The sequence below is a fragment of the Falco biarmicus genome, chromosome 4 (genome assembly GCF_023638135.1).
Source record: "Falco biarmicus isolate bFalBia1 chromosome 4, bFalBia1.pri, whole genome shotgun sequence".
Classification (NCBI taxonomy): Eukaryota; Metazoa; Chordata; class Aves; order Falconiformes; family Falconidae; genus Falco; species Falco biarmicus.
The window spans coordinates 85,174,947-85,198,596 of record NC_079291.1 but is presented as its reverse complement, the minus strand read 5'-3'; the positions used below and the strand labels follow the sequence as shown (position 1 = coordinate 85,198,596).

Below are 23,650 nucleotides of genomic sequence, written 5' to 3'. Positions count from 1 at the left end.
AACAGCATTATCTGAACAGAAGCGTGCAGCTGCTTAAACAAAATCACCGTCTCACTTGCTGAATGCACCAAGATCAAGTATTATAGATCTACTAGCAATATCTAGCTCTTCAGACACACGCCTCCACTGGGCCCGGCGCTGTACCAAGACAGACAAGGGAAGGAAGAAAACCCCAGGTTTTACCTTCAAAAGCAAATGAACCTTCTGAAGCCCTTGGAAGTTTGTCTCAAACAGAGAGAAATCGTGTCAAAGGTTAATTTTCACTTCTGGCTTTGAACATGGCAAAAGTTTTATACTAATTTCTAGGCCATTCTGATGGAGAGATTAGACCAAGCCACCCCTAAACGCCCGTTAATTCCACCATTGGTTTCTCCACAACAGGTCAGGAACTTCAAGTCTCTGAGGCTGGAAGCTCAGTCTGGCAGCTAGCCGGCCACTCCACTTGCACGTACGTAAGGACGGTTGGAAAAACAAACGTGAACAAGTTCAGCACTGCACTATGGCCATATTTTTTAGCTCATTCATGCATTAAGGCCAGGCCAGAAACCTCTGAAAAAACAGGTTTACCTGTGATGAGCCGATTCGGATTTTACCAGCTGGGACCTCTGCCCCACCAGTATTCCCAAGTCCCCATTGCTCCCTGACATCCAGCCACAGATTTCACTCCCTCCCACATTCCCCAAAGCAAAGCAGTGCACTGGAAGTGTGCCGTAACTGCCAAATTACAACTAACCTAAAACACTTCGACAGCACCTGCAACTGGATGGTGAAAGGTTGCATTTTGCATTTTACAAGACTGTTCAGCAGCAGACAGGTTGAAAAATGGCCACGAGTATCAGTTTTAGGGAAAAGCAGCCTCTACACCTCCTCTGCAGGCATTTCACTGTAACAACAAGCAAAACACACATTACTCTCCTTACTGCCAAGAAGCCTGAAACCTGTTCGTACTCCAAAGTAACACATTAGCATAAAAGAATCAATTCACCTCAAATTCTTTCATACCTGCAAATCATTTTTAAGGGGACACACTTTATAAGACAAGTGACCAGTACATGAAGATTTTTAGAAAGCTCACACAAAACAAGTCTTTATTCTTTGTCGCAGAAAATAAATACAGGTGCATATTTCATATGCTTTTCTATAAAAGCACTCCTACAAAATCACTGAACTGCATACAACAGTACAACCTTTTTGGCTTTTAAAATGCAAATATTATACAGTCACTTCATTTTATTATCTTTTAAAGCACTTGTAGCAAGCAGCTTTGGAAAATGAATGCTTAATTTAGAAGCCAAATTCTTGCCTCAAGTGTTTTGTGGATTTTTTCCATCATGTATATAGTGCAACTAACCTAAAAGCAACTAGAACAGTTTTTGTAAAATGTTTATTCCCCACCCACCCACCCCAAAAAAATAACCACCTGCAAAGAAAAAAAAAAAGCTCTTAAAAACTGTTCTACCTTGATACTTAAACCAAGAGAAAATAAAAAGTGGCTCAATAGAAATATTAAGGTAAGCATGATGCTTCACAGCTCATTATCTGTTCGCTTCCAGTTTGGCCCGGGACGTTTCTTTAGACTAAAGAAGCATTAATCATCCAGTCCTATATTTCTGAAAAGGTACGACATGGACTCCCCATTATGGATCCTGCGAATGGCTTCTGAGAGGATCATGCTGATATCCACCGTCTTGATTTTAGGGCACTGGAGTTTTTGTATTTCGTGTGGAATTGTGTTTGTAACAACCACCTACAGAAAGAAAAAATGATTGGAAAGTTCTGTTATGTTTTCCTCCTCCCCATATTAGAACTGCAAAAGGGCATGTACACGCACCAGATCCTGTGAAGCCACCCTTGCTGGTAAAAGAACAAGATTTTACATTACTGTCAGGGTCAAAATCTTAGGAAGAACCATGTGTTGCTATAGGATAGCACATATCCATGGATACTAATGGCACTGTCCCTTCCTTCCATTCATTCTGCCGCGCAGGCCCAAAGGAAGGTATGAAAAATATCCCCTGCACTGAAGAGAAAAGTCTGCTAATCCTGGCATCTGTCAGCTCACTACTTCCCTGGTTTCCCATCGCTATAGTTTAAGGACACGGAGATGCTAATACTCTTAACATGCAATTCCTTGGTAAAAAAGCCTGAACCCAGGAATCTCCCAGCTAAATTCTTAATACCAGTACATTTTAATAATCAAGTCAGGAGAAAACTGCTTGCTTAAAAAACACTGAATCATTGGACCAGAAACTCAGAATCCGTGCTTACTTCATCAATTGCAGATTCCTCTATCAGCCTGGGAGCATCTGAAGATAACAGGCCATGCGTGGCCATTACAAAGATCTTGTAAGCCCCCCTCTCCTTGAGGGTCTCAGCTGCAGCAAGAAAGCTGTCAACGTCGTCTATAATGTCATCCTGTCAAAGTAAGATTGAGTTAGTGAAGATTCACCACGTCTTCAGACAGATCAGCACAGCACACCCAGACCGATATCACATCTTCTTCAAGTGTAATGGTTTACAGCCGATGCAAAACAGACATTTTTATTCATGCTGTTCTTGAGACCTGAGCTAGATGGTGAGGGCGAAAAAGCACAAGAGTGTCCTAAACTACTGCAACATCAAGGGGCCAAAGGATTGCTCCATGAGGGGAAGAGGGAAAAGCCAAAATAACCAACACTCATTCAAAAACCAGACTCACAGAAAATTGCCCTTTTCTGTGACAAGCCCAGAGATTACACTCTGCTTTGGAGAAACAGTATAACTGCATCATCTCTACTTCACTGGCATTTCTAAATTCACAGAATAGAAACATGGTAATTTCCCCCTAATCTGATGTGTAAGCACCACCTGAAACTTCTCACCTTCAGGCAAGCACTTGAACAGAATTTCATCTGGTCTATTCATAGCAACAAGGCCCAAATGCTGGTTTTCAGCACGGATCACTTCATAGTTCACACAGTCAGCTTCAGTGACTGCAGAATACTGCCTCACGGTACAAAAAGCGCAGTATCAAAAGTTCACCATCAACAAAAGTTTAGCTGCTGATACAGCAGAGTACCTACTTGATTCCTGCAACTTTAACATTTTAATATAATTTATCAGAAGTGACAGCATCTTACTTACCACAATGATAGCTATTCTTCCTCCTACATCTCCCACAACTGTGATGGGTGGTTTTTCCTTGGGAATCAGCACTGATTCATGGCAAATTTTTTTAGAGGGGTAAAAAAGAGAAATAAAGAGAGAGTTTATACAATTTACTTCAAGCATGGAAACATACACTTTGTGTTGGTCATCACTGTTACAGACAGAAAAGAAGCAACAACTATTTCAATCATCACAGCATTACTGGGAAAAATCAGCAGGATTTTAATACATAAATGATTTAGGCTTAGCCAAAGTATTAACTACATTCATTTATACCCACATTCTTCAACCAATTCAATTAATTTTTAATTTTAGTTCAGAGAATATAGCAGCTTGCAGATACAACCAGTCTGCAGACCCTACTGAGATCCATGCTAAGGTTTATGCAATGAAGTTTTACATGCACAGCTATAGATCCACGTTCAGCAAAGTTACTCTGTCAAGGTCCACGACACTATACAGCTACAGCCACACGCAAAAACAGTTTCAGTTCAGCTTATTAGCTCTGTGTCCCAGAAAAATTCCAACAGGAAAAGTAAATGGCAAAAAAGTGGGACCCTCTGCCAAGGGCTTTTCTGACTGCCTGTAATGACACAGCGCCTCCTGCCCAGGGCACAGAACTCACATACAGCCTAGCACTAAAACCAAGGATAAAGCATCAAAAAGGAATCTTTTTTTCTCCCTATTAAGAAAAAAATAATCTTCTTTTCCCCCTAAAGAACCACTCATTTTTGATGGTCCATCACTGCCAGTCCCATTCCCCAAACCCACAAAATACAACAGGTGAAAACTTTCACACACAAACTTACTTACTGGGTATCTCCAAACTGGGATGAATAGCAGCTACGTTTTTGGCCGTAGGTGGTGAGTGCCGACCATCCACCATGTCAGACTCTGCATCTTGAGCTTCCCCATGAATCACAGCAATTCCCAACCGTAAGCGCTCAGCAAATGACTGTGCCCTGTAGGGAAAGGGTTAAAAAAGAAAACCACAAAACCAGAAATACGTTACATTTAAAATAATTCACATACATGCAGTCCTAACCTATTTCCATTTTATTTCTCATGTTTCAGAGGAAAAATGGAATGATCCTAAAATTTTAGGAACACACACAGAAGAACCCACCTGCCCCTTAGTATCTTGTTTTCACCAGGCTTGTGAGAGTCAGAATAACCTTGAAAGGACCCATACTGGCCTTGAAGCAAAAGGATAAATGCTGCAAGTCACATAATTCTGATTACTCCCTTCTGTTTTGCCCAGTCAGAAAAACATTTCCTAGCCTTCAGCATTCTTGAGATTTCACCCACACTTTAGCAGGTCTCATCTAACAGTAGCCAAGAATAGCCTAGATGCCTGGATTGTCTACATTTAATAGGAAAAAAATATTCACATGAAAACAGAAACAAGTGCCCACCTATTTATTTTTAAGCAAGACGGGCACTAAGGACAGTATCCCTGAACTTCTGAGACATAACCTTAGAAATCCTACAGAAAAGAGAATCCAGACGATCATTTTGCCACACTTGACAAACCACACTTCAAAGTTAAACAGCCTGGATTTTTACAAGCTTACAAGAAGTTCCTTCACCATGTTGTATTTCTTCAACTAAAATTAGAAATCTATGTAAAAAAGTGTAAGGTTATCTGGGGAAGTAGGGAAAGTAGAGTCAGGAAAATAGGAATTGCACAGATAGAGCTTGTATCCCAAATACTGGAAGCAGCAAGTAAAAATTAGCAGATTCATCCTACCTTACCTTGCACACCAAAGATTTTGGTATCCAGCCTAAGCCAGCCAGCCAGCCAGCCTCTATTATGTCTACAGTGAGTCACTCCATTCTAATATCAGCATTTAAGACCTGTGGCCTAAATCACCTCCTTTACACTTAAGCCCTGTTTCACTATCCAAACAACTCGAAGTCCAGAGAATAATTTGCCCATCATGATGCTCAGTTAATTAAACATGAAGAATCTTCTGCCCTGTGGTTATCATACAGTTAGGATATTTTTTCCAAGTAGTTAATTACAGATAAACTATGATTCAAAACAGTAAGTTATAACTTAGAAGTCATAATCCTATCAACGAAACTATAATAATTACTTTAAAATGCAGCATTAAACTGAGTAAAGTTCAAATGTTGTAAAATGATTTATTCATTTTCCAGTAAGCTCAGAAACTACAGAAACATTCTGAACTTCAGCAAGCATAGGTTCTCTTTCACAAGTAGGCATTCATCTGAAAAGTGTTTTCCTTGATTAGGCTGAAACATTCAATCACCCTTTTCCAAATACAAAATACCTCCTCAAATACTGCTCTTAAATGCTCACATGTACACATGAAGAAGCTAACAATACAGCTCTGGGATCCTCTCCTACACAAATCAGTTACGTGTGCAACCTATCTGTCTGATCAAAGGTTATGTGTAGACTATTTGCTGGCATGCACAATTACTTGACGAGTATGAAAATGCCTCAACAAATGCCAGCCTACACCCAAGAGGCAATACGGACACCAAGTAAAAGAAACCATCAAAGACAAGCAAATGTAAAATAACTGGTCAAAAGAAAAGAAATCACATTAAAAGTACTGCTGGAAAACAAAGATGACAAAGACTGTTCCCCTCACTATACTTCTACAAATTAAAGTATCTCTGATTTGTTATATAAAATCAACAAAAACCTTTCTTACAAAGAGTACCCTGATTCCTTGGCAGGAAAGTCTAGATAACTTTTCAACAAACTATTGGTTTGTCACCACAGCAAATACAGTATCTCTTAAACCATCATCCAACTCTTACACCACCTGCTGAGAGCAGTGTAATCCCAAAGAGTTTAGGAACAGTCAACCAAAAAGCTTCATGGATTAATAACAGTCGTTCAGCCAACAAGGACTTCACAGTCAAAATAATCTCCAACATCAAATCCTGTTTCACCACGCGAAATGGTAAGCCATCTGTATTTAGGGTCTGATCAACCATGTTCCAAGTTACGACCATGTTAAGCAAATACTTTGGATTAATGGCATTATACTTCCAGCAATTTTTCTTCATTTACAGGAGGAAATTTATAATGTAAAAGCACAGAAATATAATATGATTAAATACCTCCTTTATCCTAAGAGCCAAATTGATCTACCTCATCCTTTCACTTGTTTGGTTTTTACTCTCCTTAGATTTATTATAACAATGATGTTAGAACTACACATCTAACAGTATTGGGAGGGATTTGAAGGCTGCATCTTCTAATTACCAGGTATCTGTCCTTCACTTGATCCTAAGAACAAAATCATGATAGAGATTTCCTGCTCTAACACAAGAGAGCAGATCTTACCCACCTCTTTGCAGACGCAGGTGATTTGGCCACAATTACAGCATTCCTGTAGTCTGGTATCTGTAGTAAATAACAGATAGCAATGTCTACTTCATATCTTTAGACAAATTTAAACTCAGTAAGAATCAGAGAACTTTATTTTGCCAGAAGAATTTTAAGCATCGAACATTCCACCTAACATAAGAAAGCAACCTCAAGAATCCATGGTACATGATCAGAGTTCACAGCTCAGTAAAAACAGGTATTTAGGAAATTCAGGTATTAACTTAAAAACTGTACCTTTCACAAACACCATGTTATATTGTAGATCACACGAAAGTAACTGCTTTAAAAGAACATCAGGGCTACACTGACAAGTGTTAAAAGAAACAGGAAACCATCAAAGAAAGAAGTTTCCAGTTCAACTTAAATTGTCTTGTGTGCACCCATGGCAGTCTTTAATCACTTGAAAACACAGCATTTCATCTATTTCCTATTGATTTTCAGAGTACACCAAAAAAAGTAATGCCTATCCATCACATCATAGTGACTCTTCATATCGACTATCAAAAGGGATAAAAATCCCCTATTTGCTGCACTGATCCTGCCATCACAGTCTAACACTGCTGCAAAGCGGCTTCCGCACCAGCCAGCACTAGAGGATGCTGCTGCAAACGCCAACAGCAGCAAAGTGGTAAGGCCAAGAAGTCAAGAGTTTCATTTCAAGGTCTGATGGGTCCTTCAGTCAGTCTTCACAAGCACAATCCATTCCAAAGTTTGCTGCTCCTGTCCTGCCCCATTCTCACACTGGCTTTTCACTCCAGACTCCTCATCTCCATTTAGCCACCATTTTAGTCTCCTTCTCTCAAAAGTTCATCTCCATTTTCCCTGCAAACACTGATTCCACATCTTCCACATCAGACTCATGTTTCCTTGTTCCCTAAACTCTCAAGTATTCCACCATTTGCCCTGTCAGTCCTCCTTTCCAGCAGCAATCTATGCTCCCTCTAATCTCTCGTCTTACCAATATCTCCTCTTACCCCCCCTTCCTTGCAAACTCAGTGTTGTTCTTCACTGTGCTGCCCTGAGACAACCTGTCTGCCACAGAGCGTACAGAGAACCTCTCTGTCCTTTTATCAGTCACTGTAACGATAGTTCACAGCCACTCTCAGCTGCAATAGCAAGCAAAGTCCTACAGAGCAGATCCAATCCTCAGAATCCCAGTGTTAAGGGACAGAAGACTCTTTATTAAATACCTGCAGATTATCTGTTACAAATGTAATTTCACAGATTTTTGAAGATGATACCCTGACATGCAGTTCGTTGCCTTGCTGTCAGATGTCAAATACCAGATCCAGAGCATAGAAATACTTGGGTTTTGTTCAAACACAAGCAAGGTAAATTCTTCCACAATCTTATCGTCAAACATACAAACCACACTGGCTGAGTATTTCCAAAAGTACTCTACCTGAAATACATTGTGGGAAAAGTTCTGAACTTGGGCATGGGCCTAACCAACTGAAAACAAGAGCTTTTCTGAGGACATGTCAGGCAACATTAATAATCCCGACTGTTACTAACTCCACCTATAATACTGGGAATTCAGCATGCTCTGTCCTTTACAAACACTTAGTTATACAACAGGCTATAAAGATTAACATGATGGAAGGTATGGACAAGGCAGGGCCTGTCACTTGACATAATAAGCGCTTTGATCTTGTTCAGACAGTTGCCTCATTTTTCCCCTGCCAAATTATCAAATTTGTTCTCAGCTCTTCAAAAATGAAGTCAGAACGCTAGAAGTGTCATCCAAAGACAGTAAGACATCAACAACTCCTTGTAACAAAGAGCTACATCACTCTAAGATTAACATGTACACATAGAAGAGAGAAGTCACTAAGTATCAAACATTAGCTAAGCATACAAAGGAGAAACACCAAATTATTTTTACACCACATTAATTTCACTGATTGGCCTGTCTTCATCCCAGAACACCAAGGAATTCTCTTTACACCTATGCATAAATTTCCAACAGGGAACAACTACAAGCCCTCATCCTCTTACCTTTCAGTTAAATCCCTTTTAAGTGACCTTCATTCTTATCAAGCTGGACTCTATTTCATGCTACTCAATATACCCCATCACAACTCCTATTAGAAACATTTTTCATGCTTTGGCATCCACAGTGCAGGACATACAGCAAGCTGCTGCCACTGTGAACTTAAGATAAACACTACATTCTTCCTGAGCAGCGCTGGATGAAACTTTTAACAAAAGATATGACCTGTCTGGTGAAGGTACGTACTTGCCAATATAGATCCCAGGTGATCGATACATTCAGTCAACTCTAGTTTTAGCAAGTCGTCTCATGGACAAGCAGAGGAACAAAGAAATTAAAATGTGAAAGGATCTTTTAAGACCTCTCTACACATACCTCAGCAGATCTCTACAAATGTTAATTTGTTAGACTGCACAGCAGTGCCAGACTCAAAGCTGCAACAATTCTTTGGAAACCATTAAGAGTTCATGTATCAAAATGTGCTTCCAGACTAAACCAGGACCATGATGTTGTGAACAACCATACTCCATACATTCAAGCAACATATAAAGGCACAACTTGCTTGTGTCTGCATACTTGGTTTTCCACTATTCTTTTTTTAACTTCTGAAGTGCTTACAGTGTGCAATACTCCTCTCTCCTGGTATACATGATGAATGACTGTGGCAAAGGCAGAGCCTGGAGTTTTTTTCTATCATCCTCTTTGACTCTTATTACCAAAAGAAATTGTAACAATGGATTCAAATGGTAACTGATTCCCCAAACAGATGTTAACACTGTCATAATAAAATCATGTTGCTTTGGGTTTGGGTTTGGTTCTGTTTGTTTGTTTTTAAATTGAGACATTAATATCTCTATAGAAATAAATAACCTGGATTCAAGTGTGAGCTAAATGTTTTCTCTCACCAGGAAAAAAGCATTTGCTTTATTCCAAGTTTTCATTAGTCAGAAGTGTAATACGCATCTTATACCTACAATTATCACTTGCACAATTTGTATATATGAATCTACCGGTGGCACTTCTCAAAGTACTTATAAAAATAAAATGGAGAAATGGACGTATGGAACATCAGAAGTTAAGCTCCTCAAGTCAAGGCATGCTGAACAAACAGCATGTGTAGATTTCCACACAAGAAGTCATCTGTTCTTTCTTTCAGAGCATGACCGATAGGCCCTCTCATAGTTTACAGCTTTACTTTCGAAGTGTTTTCATAATGCAGTATAAATTACACCTACACAAGCAGTCCATCCTATAAATGTCAAGGAAACTGGAAACAGGAAAGGAAGGGGACATCAAGAGCAAGAAAATCCCTTTTTTTTTTTTTTTTTTTTAATACTGGTTAGGGGAATATATGTAAGAAGACAGAACAGCATCACTGCATGGATAAGAAAATGCCAGTTCTTCACAAAAGCAAAACTTAAACCTGTGGGGAAGAAAAGAACCAGTTACCCCAACATGACCATTCCCCCTTTAAAATTCTGTTTGAAGAGTTAGTCTTTTCAGAGGACTTTGTTTCAGAAGCCTTGAGACATGACAAAAAAATGATTTAGAAAAGCAACTGTAACAGCAGGCCCTCCTCACCTCTTCTTGGATGTACTGTAGTAAAAATGGAGATGCTCTCAAGTTATCAACTGGAATATTGAAGAAGCCCTGTATTTCCTTCTGATGTAAATCCATGGTAATAAGATGAGTCAGTCCTTTTAAAAAAGAAATTAAAAGACATATGGAGAAGCTCGTCAAGAAAAGTAAGAGAGAACAATAGATACACTCTATTTCTCTATAAAGTTTCACTGAAGTTTGCCCAGAACAAAATCTCTAAACTGCATTAGAACAAGAATACTGTACTTAGTGAATGTATGTACCATATTAACTGTGTGCCTCAAGTACAGCAGCATTATCACATTTCAAGATTTCTACAGTGCTGCTTTTAAAAGAACCTCAGAACACTACATAACTGACTCAGTAGTGCCACACTGAGGCAGGTAAGATCTTTCTCCATTCAACATATGACAAAATGGAAGCACTAGTAAGATAAATTGTCCTATGCCACATAGCAAGACCCCAGCACAGCTAGCATTAGAGTTCTGAACTCCTGAAAAATGGGCCCAAATCATAATCATCAAAACACTTCTCTCCAAATAAGAAACCAGATCCCAGTGTCCATTGTAGCTGCCCATTTTTCCCAGGGACAGGAGCAAAAGGAAAGGAGCAGAAAACGTGCTAGAAGGCTGTGAAAATGAATCATCCCATTCTCCCATGTTATCTCAAATGTAAAGGATGGAAACAAAGTGCATTCACCCAATAGTTTAAAAAAAGAATAGATATGACAAGGCACAACTGTTTGAGAGTGTCACAAAGGCAGACAACAGTATTATGAGAGATGGATACCATGGCCCAAAGCAGCAGAGTCCAGCAGACTGATCTTGCCAGCTTAGTGGGACACAATGGAAGATGGCTGTTACAAGTTTGGTTTTTTTTACAAACTTGTAATTTGGAAACATTTCTAATTACATTCTCCTTTCTTATGTGGGTTTTAAATGCACAAAAAACTTGGCAGTTATTTTTAAACAACCTCTCTGCAGAGACCTCTCAAAACCTGCAAGGTGACAGCGGAAGCCCCCATTGCCCTGATTATTTCATAACAGCCTGCATTCTTACCAGCTTTGCACATCATTGAAGCCAGTAATTTAGAGACAATGGAGCCCCTTTTCCTCATCTTGCATTGTTTGCTGTACGGGAAGTAAGGAATCACTCCAATAATGCTTTTGGCACAGGAGGTTTTACAAGCGTACACCATGATGAGGAGTTCCATGATCGTAGTATTCACATCCCTGGAACGAGAAGCATCTAGTTCTGTATCTCGTGCATAAAAATCCTGTATTCAACACAGTACTTATACCCACTCCAGGAATTTCACTCCTGGGTAGTGGAGCCTACAGTGACTGAGCAATCTTCACTAAGAATCCAGCTGTGCACCTCAGGATGGTAATTGCCCTGGGCCCAGCATTTTAATTCTTCACTAGAATTACACTTCATTCACTTTTTCATTTGGCTACTTTGGGCAATTCAGCAGTTTTTGTTATACTGTGTTGCTGTAACAAAGTAGTCTGTAATTTATCTCCAACATCTCCTTGTACCGTGCACAAACCAGTATGTATGTATTTTTGATATAGATAAGCTTTTTTTAAAAAAAAAAATTTTCACATTTTACAACACATTCCTCTTATTCAAGCCAACAGCAGGCTAAATATTTACTATCCATTTTCTGCCCTAAATGGAAAGATTGAGAGGGTATCTTTTCAGATAAGAACTAGTCATCAACTAAGAGACCTGCTACTTCTGTTGCCATTTAAAAAAAGACTTAGAATTTGTAAAGTTCTTTTCACATTAAAAAAAAAGTTTTTTTCTGAATCACAGGACACATTGCCTAGGAAATGCTCCTCCTATATTTAGAGTTTTGTAATGGTGCTGGAGACGGATAGCTGAAAAGGAAAGGATTTAAAGAGAGTAAGATAAGCAAAAGCATGCACTTAACAAATGAATGCAGAGACCCAGGAAAAAGTTTCATTGACACAGTCACTGAAAACTAAAACAAGAGCAGTTAGCTTATGCTGAAGTCTTCATTCTGAACATATAAAAAACCCCAAAACAACAAAACAACAAAAAAAACAGAGAAGCCTCTATCTAGGTAATCTAAGCTTATTATACTGCATCATATACATAAAATGCGAAGAAAATCTAAACCAGAAGCATTCCTATGTACAGTCCATGTCAAAATGCTAGCACAGTGTCTAAACAGTTACTCACTTTGAAACCGTTTGGATGATAAATACATCCTTTCCTCTCACAGACTCCTGAATCTGCACTCTTGTTTCTGCCAAGAAGAGAAATATGTAATATCTGCAATAGCAAAACTCAAACTCTTAAGAAAAGGGTAGCCAATACATGCACATCACAGTTAGGCAAGTTCCAGGTTTGCCAGTTAAATGCTCACCTCTGTTTGGCTCTTGATAAACCTGAACCTTCCCCATCTCCACTCCTAAGCGCCTGCAGGAGCACAAAAAAGAAAAGTAGAAGTCAATATGGGAATATGAAGAGCAAAACAAATGCAAAGCCCGTACAACAAAACAATTACTGAAAAGGCTGTATTTCATACAAGAAAACCAAGGGAAGAAAATCCCACACCATAAAACCAGTAATTATAGTGAAAACCTCTTAATAAAGCAGCTACAATTTCCAGAAGCTCCACTGCAGGCTAAGCTAAACTCGTTATCAAGTCAAGCTCAGAAGAACAGGCAGCAGAAAAAAAATAATGAATACTAAATCATGTAACAATTTCTATTTTTTAATACATATTTCTATATATGTTGCCATAGATATGTACATATGCATGGCAACATACACAATGCTTAAAAGACCATTTCTACATCGCTCTTCTCTATAGAAAAAACATCAACATAGAGAATAGGAAATACTTTTGAGCTCTACTAGATGAATAATGGAAGACTAATGTCTGCTGTATTTATTCCACTTTAGTACTAGAACAGACCCCCATCACTAAACAAAGGAGACAGCCAAGTATGCTGTGCACTTATGCCCAAATCCTTGCCATGCGTAACCTGAGTTCCTTGGCACTCTCCTTTCTCCTCCTATCTACACCTAGCCATGGGTACATAAGCCTCAGGAAGAAACTATCACGTGCAAGACTCCTGGTTATCTTATGCATCCTAATACCATTACAGTAGCATGGTAAAAATTTACTTACATCATAAAAGTTTTGCTGAAGCTATTCATGCATTTAAAGCTCAACAAATGTTCCCACCTAAAATACACAGTGAGCAGGATGCAGTTTTGCCATCTAAGAAAATTCCGCTATATAGAATAAGTAAACGATAAAAACTTCTGCCATGACTATTTAACGCTATCCAAACATTAGCCTTCCCATGTGTCTAAAATACTGCAGCCAATCACAACCTGCCATCAAACAATTTAAACACAAGTTATTTCCTTTGTTATTGACCTGTTGAAACACACTGTGCAATACAGCACACTAGATGTTCTTGCAAACCATGGCAGTTTCCCCATGGAACTGTCCTTAAACAGAGAAATCAGTCTTTAGTAAAATTAGTCCCATCATAACAACACCAAGATCCTAAGCTGCCCTGCAGGAGATTTTACTTACTCAGCAATCCTCTTCGATAGTTCCATGCATGACGAATTGGAATTAGCTGAAAACAGCACCAGTCCACCCTTGGTTATATTCATGATGGCCCCAATTTCAGTCGATGACACACAAAACATCAAACCTAAGTTGTTTTTTCCGCTTCTAAAAGACTGCAAGAGATCAAAGGTCTGTTAGAGCCACATTGTTAAAAACAAAAAACAAATCTGCTCTGTTTAGAAAGTGATGAGTTTCTCATAAGCCTGTATTTTCCAGCACCTTTAATATCTATCACCACTTTAACAGTACCATGAATATATCCAGACAGAATGTTGTGACCTACAAGCCATACTGTTTACTGACCCAGCTCAGCGTACCCAACAATAAGGCACAAAGAAAGGGACTCCAGCCTGCCTTGCCTTCCTTCTCCTGCCCCCAAGCTTTACATGCCCTCCACCAGAATGCCTCCCTCAAGGTCTCCAAACCCCACCCTAGACAACCTCTGAATTTCAACATTTTTTCCTTTTTTAAAATGTTTTCCTCAGCCTACCATCTAGTAATACTGTTTCTCTTTTCCATCAACTTGTCCAGTTCATTTTCCAAAACACAGCAACATTTATTGACTTTTTCAAGATCACAAAGCCAGTCAGAGGTAGAATTGAGCTGAACAGAGCTCCTGGGTCCTGGCTCTGCTAAACTGGCTACAAGAGTCTATTTCCATAGCTGCATATCTTTCCATCACTTTGCAATAAATTATAAACTTACAAATAAGGATGAAATGTAAAGAAGAGTTCAATAAAGCTGGTAGCTGTAAATAATGACCTCTTGCACAATGCATCCACTTGGTGAAGCAGTAGCTGTCATTCTTTGATACTAATATTTCTCCTGTGAAAACAGGAGAAAAATATCAAGAGGAAATATATACAATTTTTTTTCCAAATAAAGGCACAAACCACTAATCTCACCAAGGATTTGATGGGATTCCATCTTGACACCTTTTATCCTTTGTAACATCACATTTTCATGACTTCTTCTACTATAACATTTTATTCAAATAAAAGAAAAAAACCAACACATTGACCAGCAGCCACTGATAGATCAAAGTAACACTCCACTCAAAAATTCCTAGGCTACTGCACTTCACTTCTGCTGTATAAATAGCCCACTCCTTCATCATCCATTTCAGCATTACATGTGAAACCGAAAATATCAAATACAAGTGGCATAATTCAAAACAAAGTGAAGTTAGATAAACCAATAGCTTCTTTCCTGGTAAACATCCCCCTGCTGAGAAATATAATTATCCAATAGTCACAGGTTATCTGTTATAAAAAACTGATGGTACTATTACGTACTCCAAAACAGCATCTAAATGGAAAACAAGTTTTCATACTTACAGGAACAGCTGGCTAGCTCTATATAAGAAACTCCTTCAGCCCACCTTTGCAACTACACACACTCTTGCTCAGTTTGACCTTGCCACAGAAACTGCACCCGATTCACTCTCAATTAAGAGCCAAAGCGAAGTCAGGAACGTCCTAACAACAAATCTCTTCATGAAGAGGCTGAGCTACACTCAACTGCTGTGTACGAAAACCTGCTTGTCATCAAAACTTCCAAAACGCGCACAAAGAGAGCGTTAGTAACAGAATTTGAACACCTAGATGTTTCAGCTCTACTAGAACCTGGTGGCACCCCCTATACCACTTAAAGCAAGACTCTACCCCTTTCACCCCTTTCTTTCAGACAAGACAATTAAAAAAAAAAAATCCCAGAAAGCAGTTATGGTTACAGGCATCCAGTCTAAAGCTCAACTATATCACTATATCCCCCCCAAACTAAGTACCCAACAATTTAAGGAGAAACCCATCCCTTGGCTAGTGTTTCTTCCTTTGTTCTGCTGCACACTTACTCTCCGTAACTCCCAGCTGTTAACTAATGGCCATCACTCATCAAATATTCATAATGGTGTTAAAGACACATCTTAAATCCAACGAAGTGAGTATGCACTAAAAATGCATTTAGGTCTCAAAACACCACCTGAAAGCACCCTGCTTGTGTGGTTACATGGGAGCAGCATAGAGACAACTTCCAATGTTACTAAAAACATTCATATGGTGTTTTTGAGACAGTTTTTTCCAACTGTGTTACTGTCTTTGCTCCATGGATTAGGGAAATGAGGAGAATTAAGAGATCTGCTGAAAGACAAGAGTTGTCGGTTCCTGATTATTGTTCAGGGTGCATTTTACACCACAATAAGATACTGACATATTCACAAGCAACACTGAACATAGCTCTTCAGATAACCACAGGCCAATGACTACCTCGTGGATGTACTTCAGCAGCAACAAGCGGGCTACAGATGGGGGCGGGGGAAGAAGTGGCATTTGTAGAGTAATATTGATGTATCAGCCTTGAAACAGGTGTTGGGATGATGGCAAGCTCAAAAAACTTTATTAGATGTGCAAAGACATGACTCCACAAGGGTACATGGGACCATAATCCTCTGGTTTGAGGTGGATAAATCTTCCAAGCCTGCATCAAATCTGGGAGAACACATGCACCGGAGCAGGCTGCAGCCCACGAACTCCTATGCTTTCTTTTGAGCTGCAGTTACACAGACACATCATGATAAACATGACAATTACTGGACTGGGTACGCATGATGCCCTACTCCTACTGGCTTTTACACCTCCATGAACGGAGCACATTCACACAGAAAGCAACAGAGGCAGGAATAACTGTACAGGATAACCCTGGTACTAAAGAATTGATGCCCACGGGCTGGAGGGAAGCTCAACCCTCTCACCCATCTTTCCACAGGGAACTTCCCTGGCCTTGAAGGGCCCTCCACACTAACCTGTCCCCCTGGGCTAAACGGAGAGGGCAGACCCTTCCACCCCACACCTCCCTACAAGTCCTTCAGCTGCTCCAGGTGGGATACACAGCCCTGGGAGGGGAAGCCGGCCCTGGCTCCCCGAGGTACCTGACAATCCGCTCCCTCCTGCGAGGGGAGAGGCCTGGGCACGCCGCAGCCCCCGGCGTGGCTCCGCGCACGCCGCTCCCCTTCACCTGTAGGGCTGGCGGCCGGCGGGGAGCCCGGAGCAGCCCGGGAAAGGGGCCGCCAAGGAGAGTGCCCCCTCCCACAAGGGCCCTGAGGGGAGGGCGACGAAGCCCGTTCCTCAGGCGGCGGAAACCTGTGCGGGGAAGGGGAGAGAGGCGCTGGGGAAGGGGGATGGTCCTGCCCTCACACAGCCGGCTGAAGTGGGCTGTGCGGGCGGGCGTGCCCCTTTCTGAAGGCCTTACCTGCCGGCTCCGGCCCCCCGGCCCCGGGAGAAGGCAGCCCGGCCGGAGGGGAGGGGGAGAGGCAGAGGCAGCGGCGGAGCTCAGCCCCTCCGGTTGTCTGCTTGCAAGATGGCGGCGAGGGCGGGAGGGAGGGCGGGCACGCGAGGGGCGGGGGCGACGCGACGCTCTCCTTCCCCCCCCCCCCCCCCTCCCCCCCCCGCCCCGCTTCCCGCCCCGGCCCCGAGGCGGCTGAGGGGAGCCGCCGCCATCTTCCCCCGGCCTCCGACCTGCTGGGGGGACCCAGTACCAGAGCCGCAGTTCAGCTTTCCCACCTCCCCCCCCCAAAAATAAGAAAAGAGCACGATGGGTGGGTAAGGCCCCCCAGCAGGGTTGGGAGAGCTCCGATGCAAAGTCTATACGGAGTAAACCAGTCTGCGGGGTGCCGGGGAGCGGAGGTCCCACATCACGTCCCTGTCAGGGACTGCCGAGCGCCGCGCTGCTCCGGGCACCGCCACCACAGCGGTGGGTCCTCACCAGCCCCGCCGAGCACCGCCTTTGCCATCGGGCCCAGCGGTGTTTGTGGAGAAGGAAGCTTTTCTGGAAAGAAAGAAGAGAAACAAGCAGTGGTCTCAGTTGTCAAGAGCATACGTCATTTGGCCCTGATACATATCAGGGCCCTCCTTGCAATATACATAGGCTAAACTGGATGAAGATGCATTTGACATCTGCAGCAAGACACTTATTTTAGTTGCCCTGTTTAAAAGCCCAGCTATACGCAGGACAGCACCCACGATAAAAGTTGGGTCCTTTCACTGCTTTGACGAAGTTACAGTCACCCTGCACAGACACAGGAGGACAAAGCTCTTGCCAGGGCCCACCACCTTCTAAATAAAAAACCAAGCACCATGTTTTCCCACTACCTGGGTAGCTAGAAGCTGTTTTAAATTACACTTTTCAGTATGCCCAAGATGAACAGCATGTTATGGATCAGAATTTTAACGTTTAGCGTAAAGGTACAAATTGGGTACTTTCTGTTGCAGTTTTTCTGACAAAAAGCATTTAAGCTTAGTTATTGCCGGACTGCAAGGTGCATTGGAGCAAGGCCTTGAGCACCCCCGTAGAGAGCCCTGTTTGTGCTGGTCATACCGTGAAAGAGGAAGAAATGCCACAGCTGCCGGGACTGCTCTCCAATCTTGCCTGCAAAAGGACCACGTTTATATTCATATTTTGAAACTGCGGTTTCTGCCATTATGAGCTGCATTTTCCATTTGAGATATTCACAGGCCAGTGTTTCCCCGTATTTCACAATATTTGCTTATTGCTTCATGCCTTCCAAGACTGCATGAATTGTCTCCTGTTTTGCTTTTTCAACAGACTCAGAGATGGGGAAGGAGAGCACTTTAACCTGGAGCTGCGGGGCAGCTGCCAGATGTAGAGCACTCCACTTGCAGCACTCATACAAAGCAAAGACATCTGTTTGAAATATGTGAGCAGAGAGGCCATAAGCCTCTTTGTACCCTCACAGAGATGCAACAACGATCCTCTGCCTTGCCTAGAGTCTCTTCTGAACTACGCTTAGGTGTAAGAGAGCAGACCTCTCTTAACACCTCACCACCCCTACCCTTCTCAGTCTGTATTTTTCTGTTTATGGCTGGTGCTTCCACAGTTGATTTGGGGTCATTGACCCTAGTAAGTTCTTTTTTGTTTTGTTTTGGGGGTTTTAGGACAAAGGGAAAGGGTGTTTTGAACTTTTTGTTAGCAGAGATTTCTCTCTTAGCATCAGTCTTCATCACAGGATTTCACTACAGGCTGGTATGGCAGAGCAGTTTAAGGCAGAACAGCTAGAAACAACACATGGTGAAGCACTGACCCATAATGCAATTAGCAGCCTTCCCCAGAAGCATTTTTCAATACCCTAGGGCACCCAAAATTTGCTGACTATTTGATTTGTGCTGCCCCAAATTCCTGACATTGCTTAAGCAAACCACAGAACTAGGAACTAAAAGATTCTATCCTCTGATCCTTTTTATAAGGCTACTGCCTTTGTTTTCTCAGAGCAAATCAATTTCTTTCCCACCTCTGTCTTCCTGGTCAGAGGAATGTGAATTTAAATCTCCACTCCCAAGGGAGAGGGATTTGTTAATTTTACAATATGCTATCCAAATGCTAGGAGTTTAAGAAATAGTTGCTTCGAGTGAACACCCAGATTTTACTTTATTTACAATGAATCAATTGGTCATCTAAGGAATTCTGAAAATTTGCTGGGTGTGAATATACTGGTTCTTGTTCTTAATCCAGATGCAACCCTGGCAAGCAGACTTGTACAAAACAAGCCCCTGCACCTAGTCCAGCCAAGGTGAAGGGCACTGCTCATCCAGTGCTTGGCTGGACAACAGCCTGCATCTGTCACCTGAGAGAAGACAAATGTTACTGTCTTCCAGTTTCCTGAGCTCCATCCATCACACTGCTCAGCCAGATTGGCTTTTTTGTTTGTTTCGGGCTGGGAAGCGGGGGTTAAAAAAAAAAAAAGTGGATTTTTTTTTTTTTTTTTTTTTTTTTTTACCAAACCACCTGATGGTGAGAATTATCAGACATAGTACACTAAAGAAATGTTTTTATTTAATCCAACAGAGCTGTGTGAATAGGTCTGGTCTCTCTCAACGGTTGATCCTACGAGGTATCCTAAAAGTGTCCTCTACCCTACACAGCCCCTCTGAGCCTGCTGGGGGATTCTGGAGCATACTGGCACCTCCACGATGAGCACAGCCTAACAGCCACCACCTCCCTTCTTCCCTGCATTGAGCTTTACTGTCTTGGGAACAACTGGGTCTAATTTCTAGAAGATGACGGCTTGGATATTATCCAGCTAGGGAGGCAGAACTCAAAGCAGCTATAAATGCATTTCTGAATCAAGGGAAGGAAAAGTAGCTTTATCATTTCTTAAGAGTCAGCTGGAAAATAGCATTCCCCATGTCTGGGAATCTAAGTGCCTTAAAAAAAGGCCCTGGAGCAGAGAACATGTCTTACCCTTGTGAAGGGCTCGGTAAGCAGACAGCACTCTCTTATTGTTTTATCAAATATTACTGCCTAGCCATGGCTTGGCTGTCTGCAGTAAATAGGCACAGACTTACTCTGTTACAGTCTGTTCCTCCTGAGTCATAAGGCTTTGACCAAATACTCACCAAGTTCAGTTTATTTTCCTGTTTCTAACCACGCTCTCAGTTCTGGGTCAGTCTGCAGTGACTAACAGATCTGCCGCATCAGCTTCAACACGGGGTTATCTCCAACCAGCCTTCAAACAAAGAGACAAGAGGCTTGTTAGAATACCCAGCATTTAACAGGTCACTGCACAGACAAACCTCTCAGGCTGGGTGAGAGGGCAAGGGTTTGAACAAACACTACCCTGAAACAAGAACCAGCAGTAGCACCTCTTGCTTTGTTCAGATTCTCTGCTTTGCTGCATCTGTGTGCCGTTCTGTCCTGCAAAGTCTGTATAACATCCAGTTAACATCCATCACCTTCCGTTCACGGATATGGTTTGCCATTAGTCAAAAGCAGTTGAACTGGATGGCGAAGTCATGTCGTTTTAGGGAATTTGAACAGCTACACAGCTAGAGCCAAACACTAGGTTAGTGCCCTGTTCCTCTCTGCTCTACCTACTGGGTCCCAGCATTGACTTTCCATTTACTGCACTAAGCGACAGTTCCTTTATGAACAGAGAGCACACATGCATCATGCCCTGTACGGGCATTTAGCAAACACACAGGAAGGGCCTGAGTTCATCACTGGTCACTGTACAGCAAGCTTGCAAATTAAACCAGAGTTCAGGAGCACGCGAGAAAAGATCCAGTGCTTTACATGCACACAGACAGACTAGGGAGCATAAAGAAAGATTTGGTACCAACTCTGCCCTGTACAGCTCAACAGAAGCTGAGTGAGGTGCAGGGAAGAAGCAAAGTGCAACCAGCAAAGAGCAGCCTGTTCCCTTCCCGGTTTGGTGCCATCAGGACCGATCCTGGATGAGTGATAGCAGGTTAACTCCCATGCTGGGTGGGACCCTCACCCAGCTGCTACACCAAGAAATGCTGTAGAGACCTGGGTAACACTTGGCCTGCACCACTTACTAACACTATTATCAACATCTCTCCTTCATAGAGAAGCTCTTTACTAATATCAGTCCTCTAATTTGCCATATTGTTACCTGACTGATTTCGGCAAGATCTGGAAGAGGTTCTGCTGTCAGACCTTCATGCACTATCTTTTGCTTGACCTTACCTAGCAAGTTGATTCCCCAAGCTCAAGAGTAGGACACTTAAAAGTTTTACCTACTAGGAGAGCTTCACCAGAGGAAAGGCAGGGGAACTACTAGGTTTCACAAAGGCTTTTATTGTCTCATTAAGTTCTCCTTAATGAGAACTTCCTCATCTGCTGCAGTCTCCCTCCCATTCGTTAGCACCCACCATCATGCTGCTGGTACTTTCAAGGCTGTCTCAGCTCCCACTCCTTCCTCCCTCTTTAATGTTCTAAGCCCAGTTTCTATTTCCATGCTTTCATCCAGGTTCCAAGGAGAAAATATCTTCTCCTCTTGAGCTACTGCTTGCCACGTCCTTCTTGGCTGGTTTCCTCCCTGATACCTCTGCTGCTTCTCCCAGCTCCAGAGTCACCTGCTGCGCTCTCTCCTCCAAAGCGAGGCAGCAACAGCTCCTGTTGAGATCCCTGACTTATGTGCTTGCTAAAACAGCATAGAACTGCCAGACGTAGCAATAATCCACGGAGGCTGAGGACCCACTGTGTGCTGCGATTCACCCAAGGACTTTAACTCCTTGAGATTCTTCATACATCATCATCTAAGATCCTGTCTTTGTTACAGAAGCAGCTCTGTTGCAAGATCCACTTACACCATGGTTGTCCCTCAGCATGATTAAAAAACACAGTTACTTTCACTTGCTTAAAAGTATAAGAATATCTTACCATCCTGCTAGACCCTAGTCTGACCAAAAGTGTAACGCTGATCCAGTGCCACTTAGGTCTGTGATTGAATCAGTACAGGACACAACCAGTCTGTAATTGGATTCTGCAAATTCTCTTTTCAGCATACAAAGTTCTGTCATCCATCACCCGAACTGGCCCCATGACGTGATTCTTCTCATCTGTGCCAGCTAGTGAAGTGTCACTGTCCCTTGCCACCTTTCTTGGAAGGTAGGTCTGGACCACAGCTCCAGCCAGCGCAGTTTCTGCACTCAGAAGACACATCCTGTGACAAAACCTCTAGCCAAAAATCACCTGCCAAGTCTTTCTGAGCTCTTCCCCAAGATGTTTTGGTGATTCCATATCTACCTTGCTCAATACCAAAGTATTAAAGCCTGCTAATTCATACCAAATGCTCTGACTATCAAAACTTGCTTATTCTGTCAGCTGAGGCTCTGCCGTGCACAGCCTGAACCCCGCATGCCCCAACAGCTCTGCACATCCCTGCCCGCAGTTTGTATGAGCGGGGCAGTTGGATCGGCCCCTCAGCGGGACCAATGAGGGCCTCACGCCAGCGGGGCAGCAGGTTCAGCACCTTTCCCAATGACTGCAAATACTGGGGGGTTCAGGCTGTTCCACCCCTCCGATCGCATCTGAAAGAGCCTTGAGAGCAAAGCTGCGTCAGAGGGGGGCACAGCTGCCAAAAGAGTCATTCAACCTCTTTGGATTGTTTGCATGCCTTTGGAAAATATTTTCCTCCTCTTTTTTTTTTTTTTCTTTTTTCATTCAAGCTTTTCTAGATAAGCGGATGACATGCACAAGTATCAGAGAGAATGAACAGCCTGCCTCCTGGTTGGGAATAAGGGACTATCACAATTATTGCTGTGATAATGAGATAGTCAGAATATGAGGGAATTCAGTACAATGGGGGATTTATCTTGGAACGAGTCCCTTGGCAGCCTGACCCTGCGTTGATGTCAGCACGGTTTCTCACTGCACAAAGGCTAGAGATCAGACCCGGCATGGCAGACCCATATCTCAAGTGCATCCTGTAATACAGCAATGGCCATTACCATCGATAAAAGATTTACTTCCCTCTTTTTTTCTCCCAAAAGTATTTTGGCAAGCGTTCTCAGGAATGGCTGTTTAAAAGCTTTCTCAGCCCCTTCCCCATCAGGCAGAGAGACATTCAGCTTTGTACAGAATTGCTGTTTCGCTCAGCCATAATAACATGCCACTTAGAGTGGAAGTAACTTCTGGGAGGGTTATTGAGGGAGAGAGAAAGAGCAGCTTGGTCTCAGGTCTGGAGCTGAATGGGGTGAGCTGATGAAACAGAGCTGCGGTGCAGGAGGCATGCTGCGCTTGGCTAGGATGCCAGGGAGGAGATGGTGTTCTGTAGTTAATTACCTACTGGTATTCCAGTGGTAATCCCTTAGATCACCCAGACGCTCTGCTGCATTCAAGTCATGTTGTCTCATGGAAATCCTGTACCCACCTTGGATGTCCATATGACCCAGAAAATTATTTGCTTTCCTACCACAAACCATGTCAATACTTCAAGTCCTGACCTTCAAGGGTGCTGGGGTGAGGAGAGAGGCATGGCAGGAGTCCAAGGCCTTGGCGCAACACTCTCAAAGGCTCTTGTCACAAGGAATTACGTGGGCTCTGCAAACAGACAAGGAAAAACAGAAAGAGCAAACGTTGGTCTGCACAACCTTGACAT

At 42.4% G+C, this 23,650-nt stretch overlaps 1 protein-coding gene across 8 annotated transcripts; it reads right to left on the bottom strand.

The window, feature by feature from the left end:
* Positions 1 to 1,059: 1,059 nt before the first annotated feature.
* On the bottom strand, positions 1,060 to 22,439 carry PRPSAP2 (phosphoribosyl pyrophosphate synthetase associated protein 2). 8 transcript variants are annotated; one of them, XM_056335455.1, is made up of 16 exons: positions 21,931 to 22,439; positions 20,362 to 20,448; positions 20,142 to 20,251; positions 18,106 to 18,156; positions 14,640 to 17,556; positions 14,440 to 14,559; positions 13,696 to 13,847; positions 12,508 to 12,560; positions 12,321 to 12,387; positions 11,172 to 11,344; positions 10,095 to 10,210; positions 6,480 to 6,535; positions 3,961 to 4,109; positions 3,124 to 3,194; positions 2,269 to 2,415; positions 1,060 to 1,747 (listed from the first exon to the last, which is right to left on the bottom strand). In XM_056335455.1, exons 7-16 carry the CDS (start codon positions 13,812 to 13,814, stop codon positions 1,589 to 1,591), a joined length of 1,110 nt encoding a protein of 369 aa, XP_056191430.1. In that variant the 5' UTR covers positions 13,815 to 13,847; positions 14,440 to 14,559; positions 14,640 to 17,556; positions 18,106 to 18,156; positions 20,142 to 20,251; positions 20,362 to 20,448; positions 21,931 to 22,439; the 3' UTR covers positions 1,060 to 1,588. The 8 variants fall into 8 exon arrangements, with proteins under 8 accessions (XP_056191430.1, XP_056191429.1, XP_056191427.1 ...); XM_056335454.1 differs by having other exon boundaries at positions 20,388 to 20,448; XM_056335452.1 differs by lacking the exon at positions 20,362 to 20,448 and having other exon boundaries at positions 14,640 to 16,871; positions 16,981 to 17,556.
* Positions 22,440 to 23,650: the final 1,211 nt, after the last annotated feature.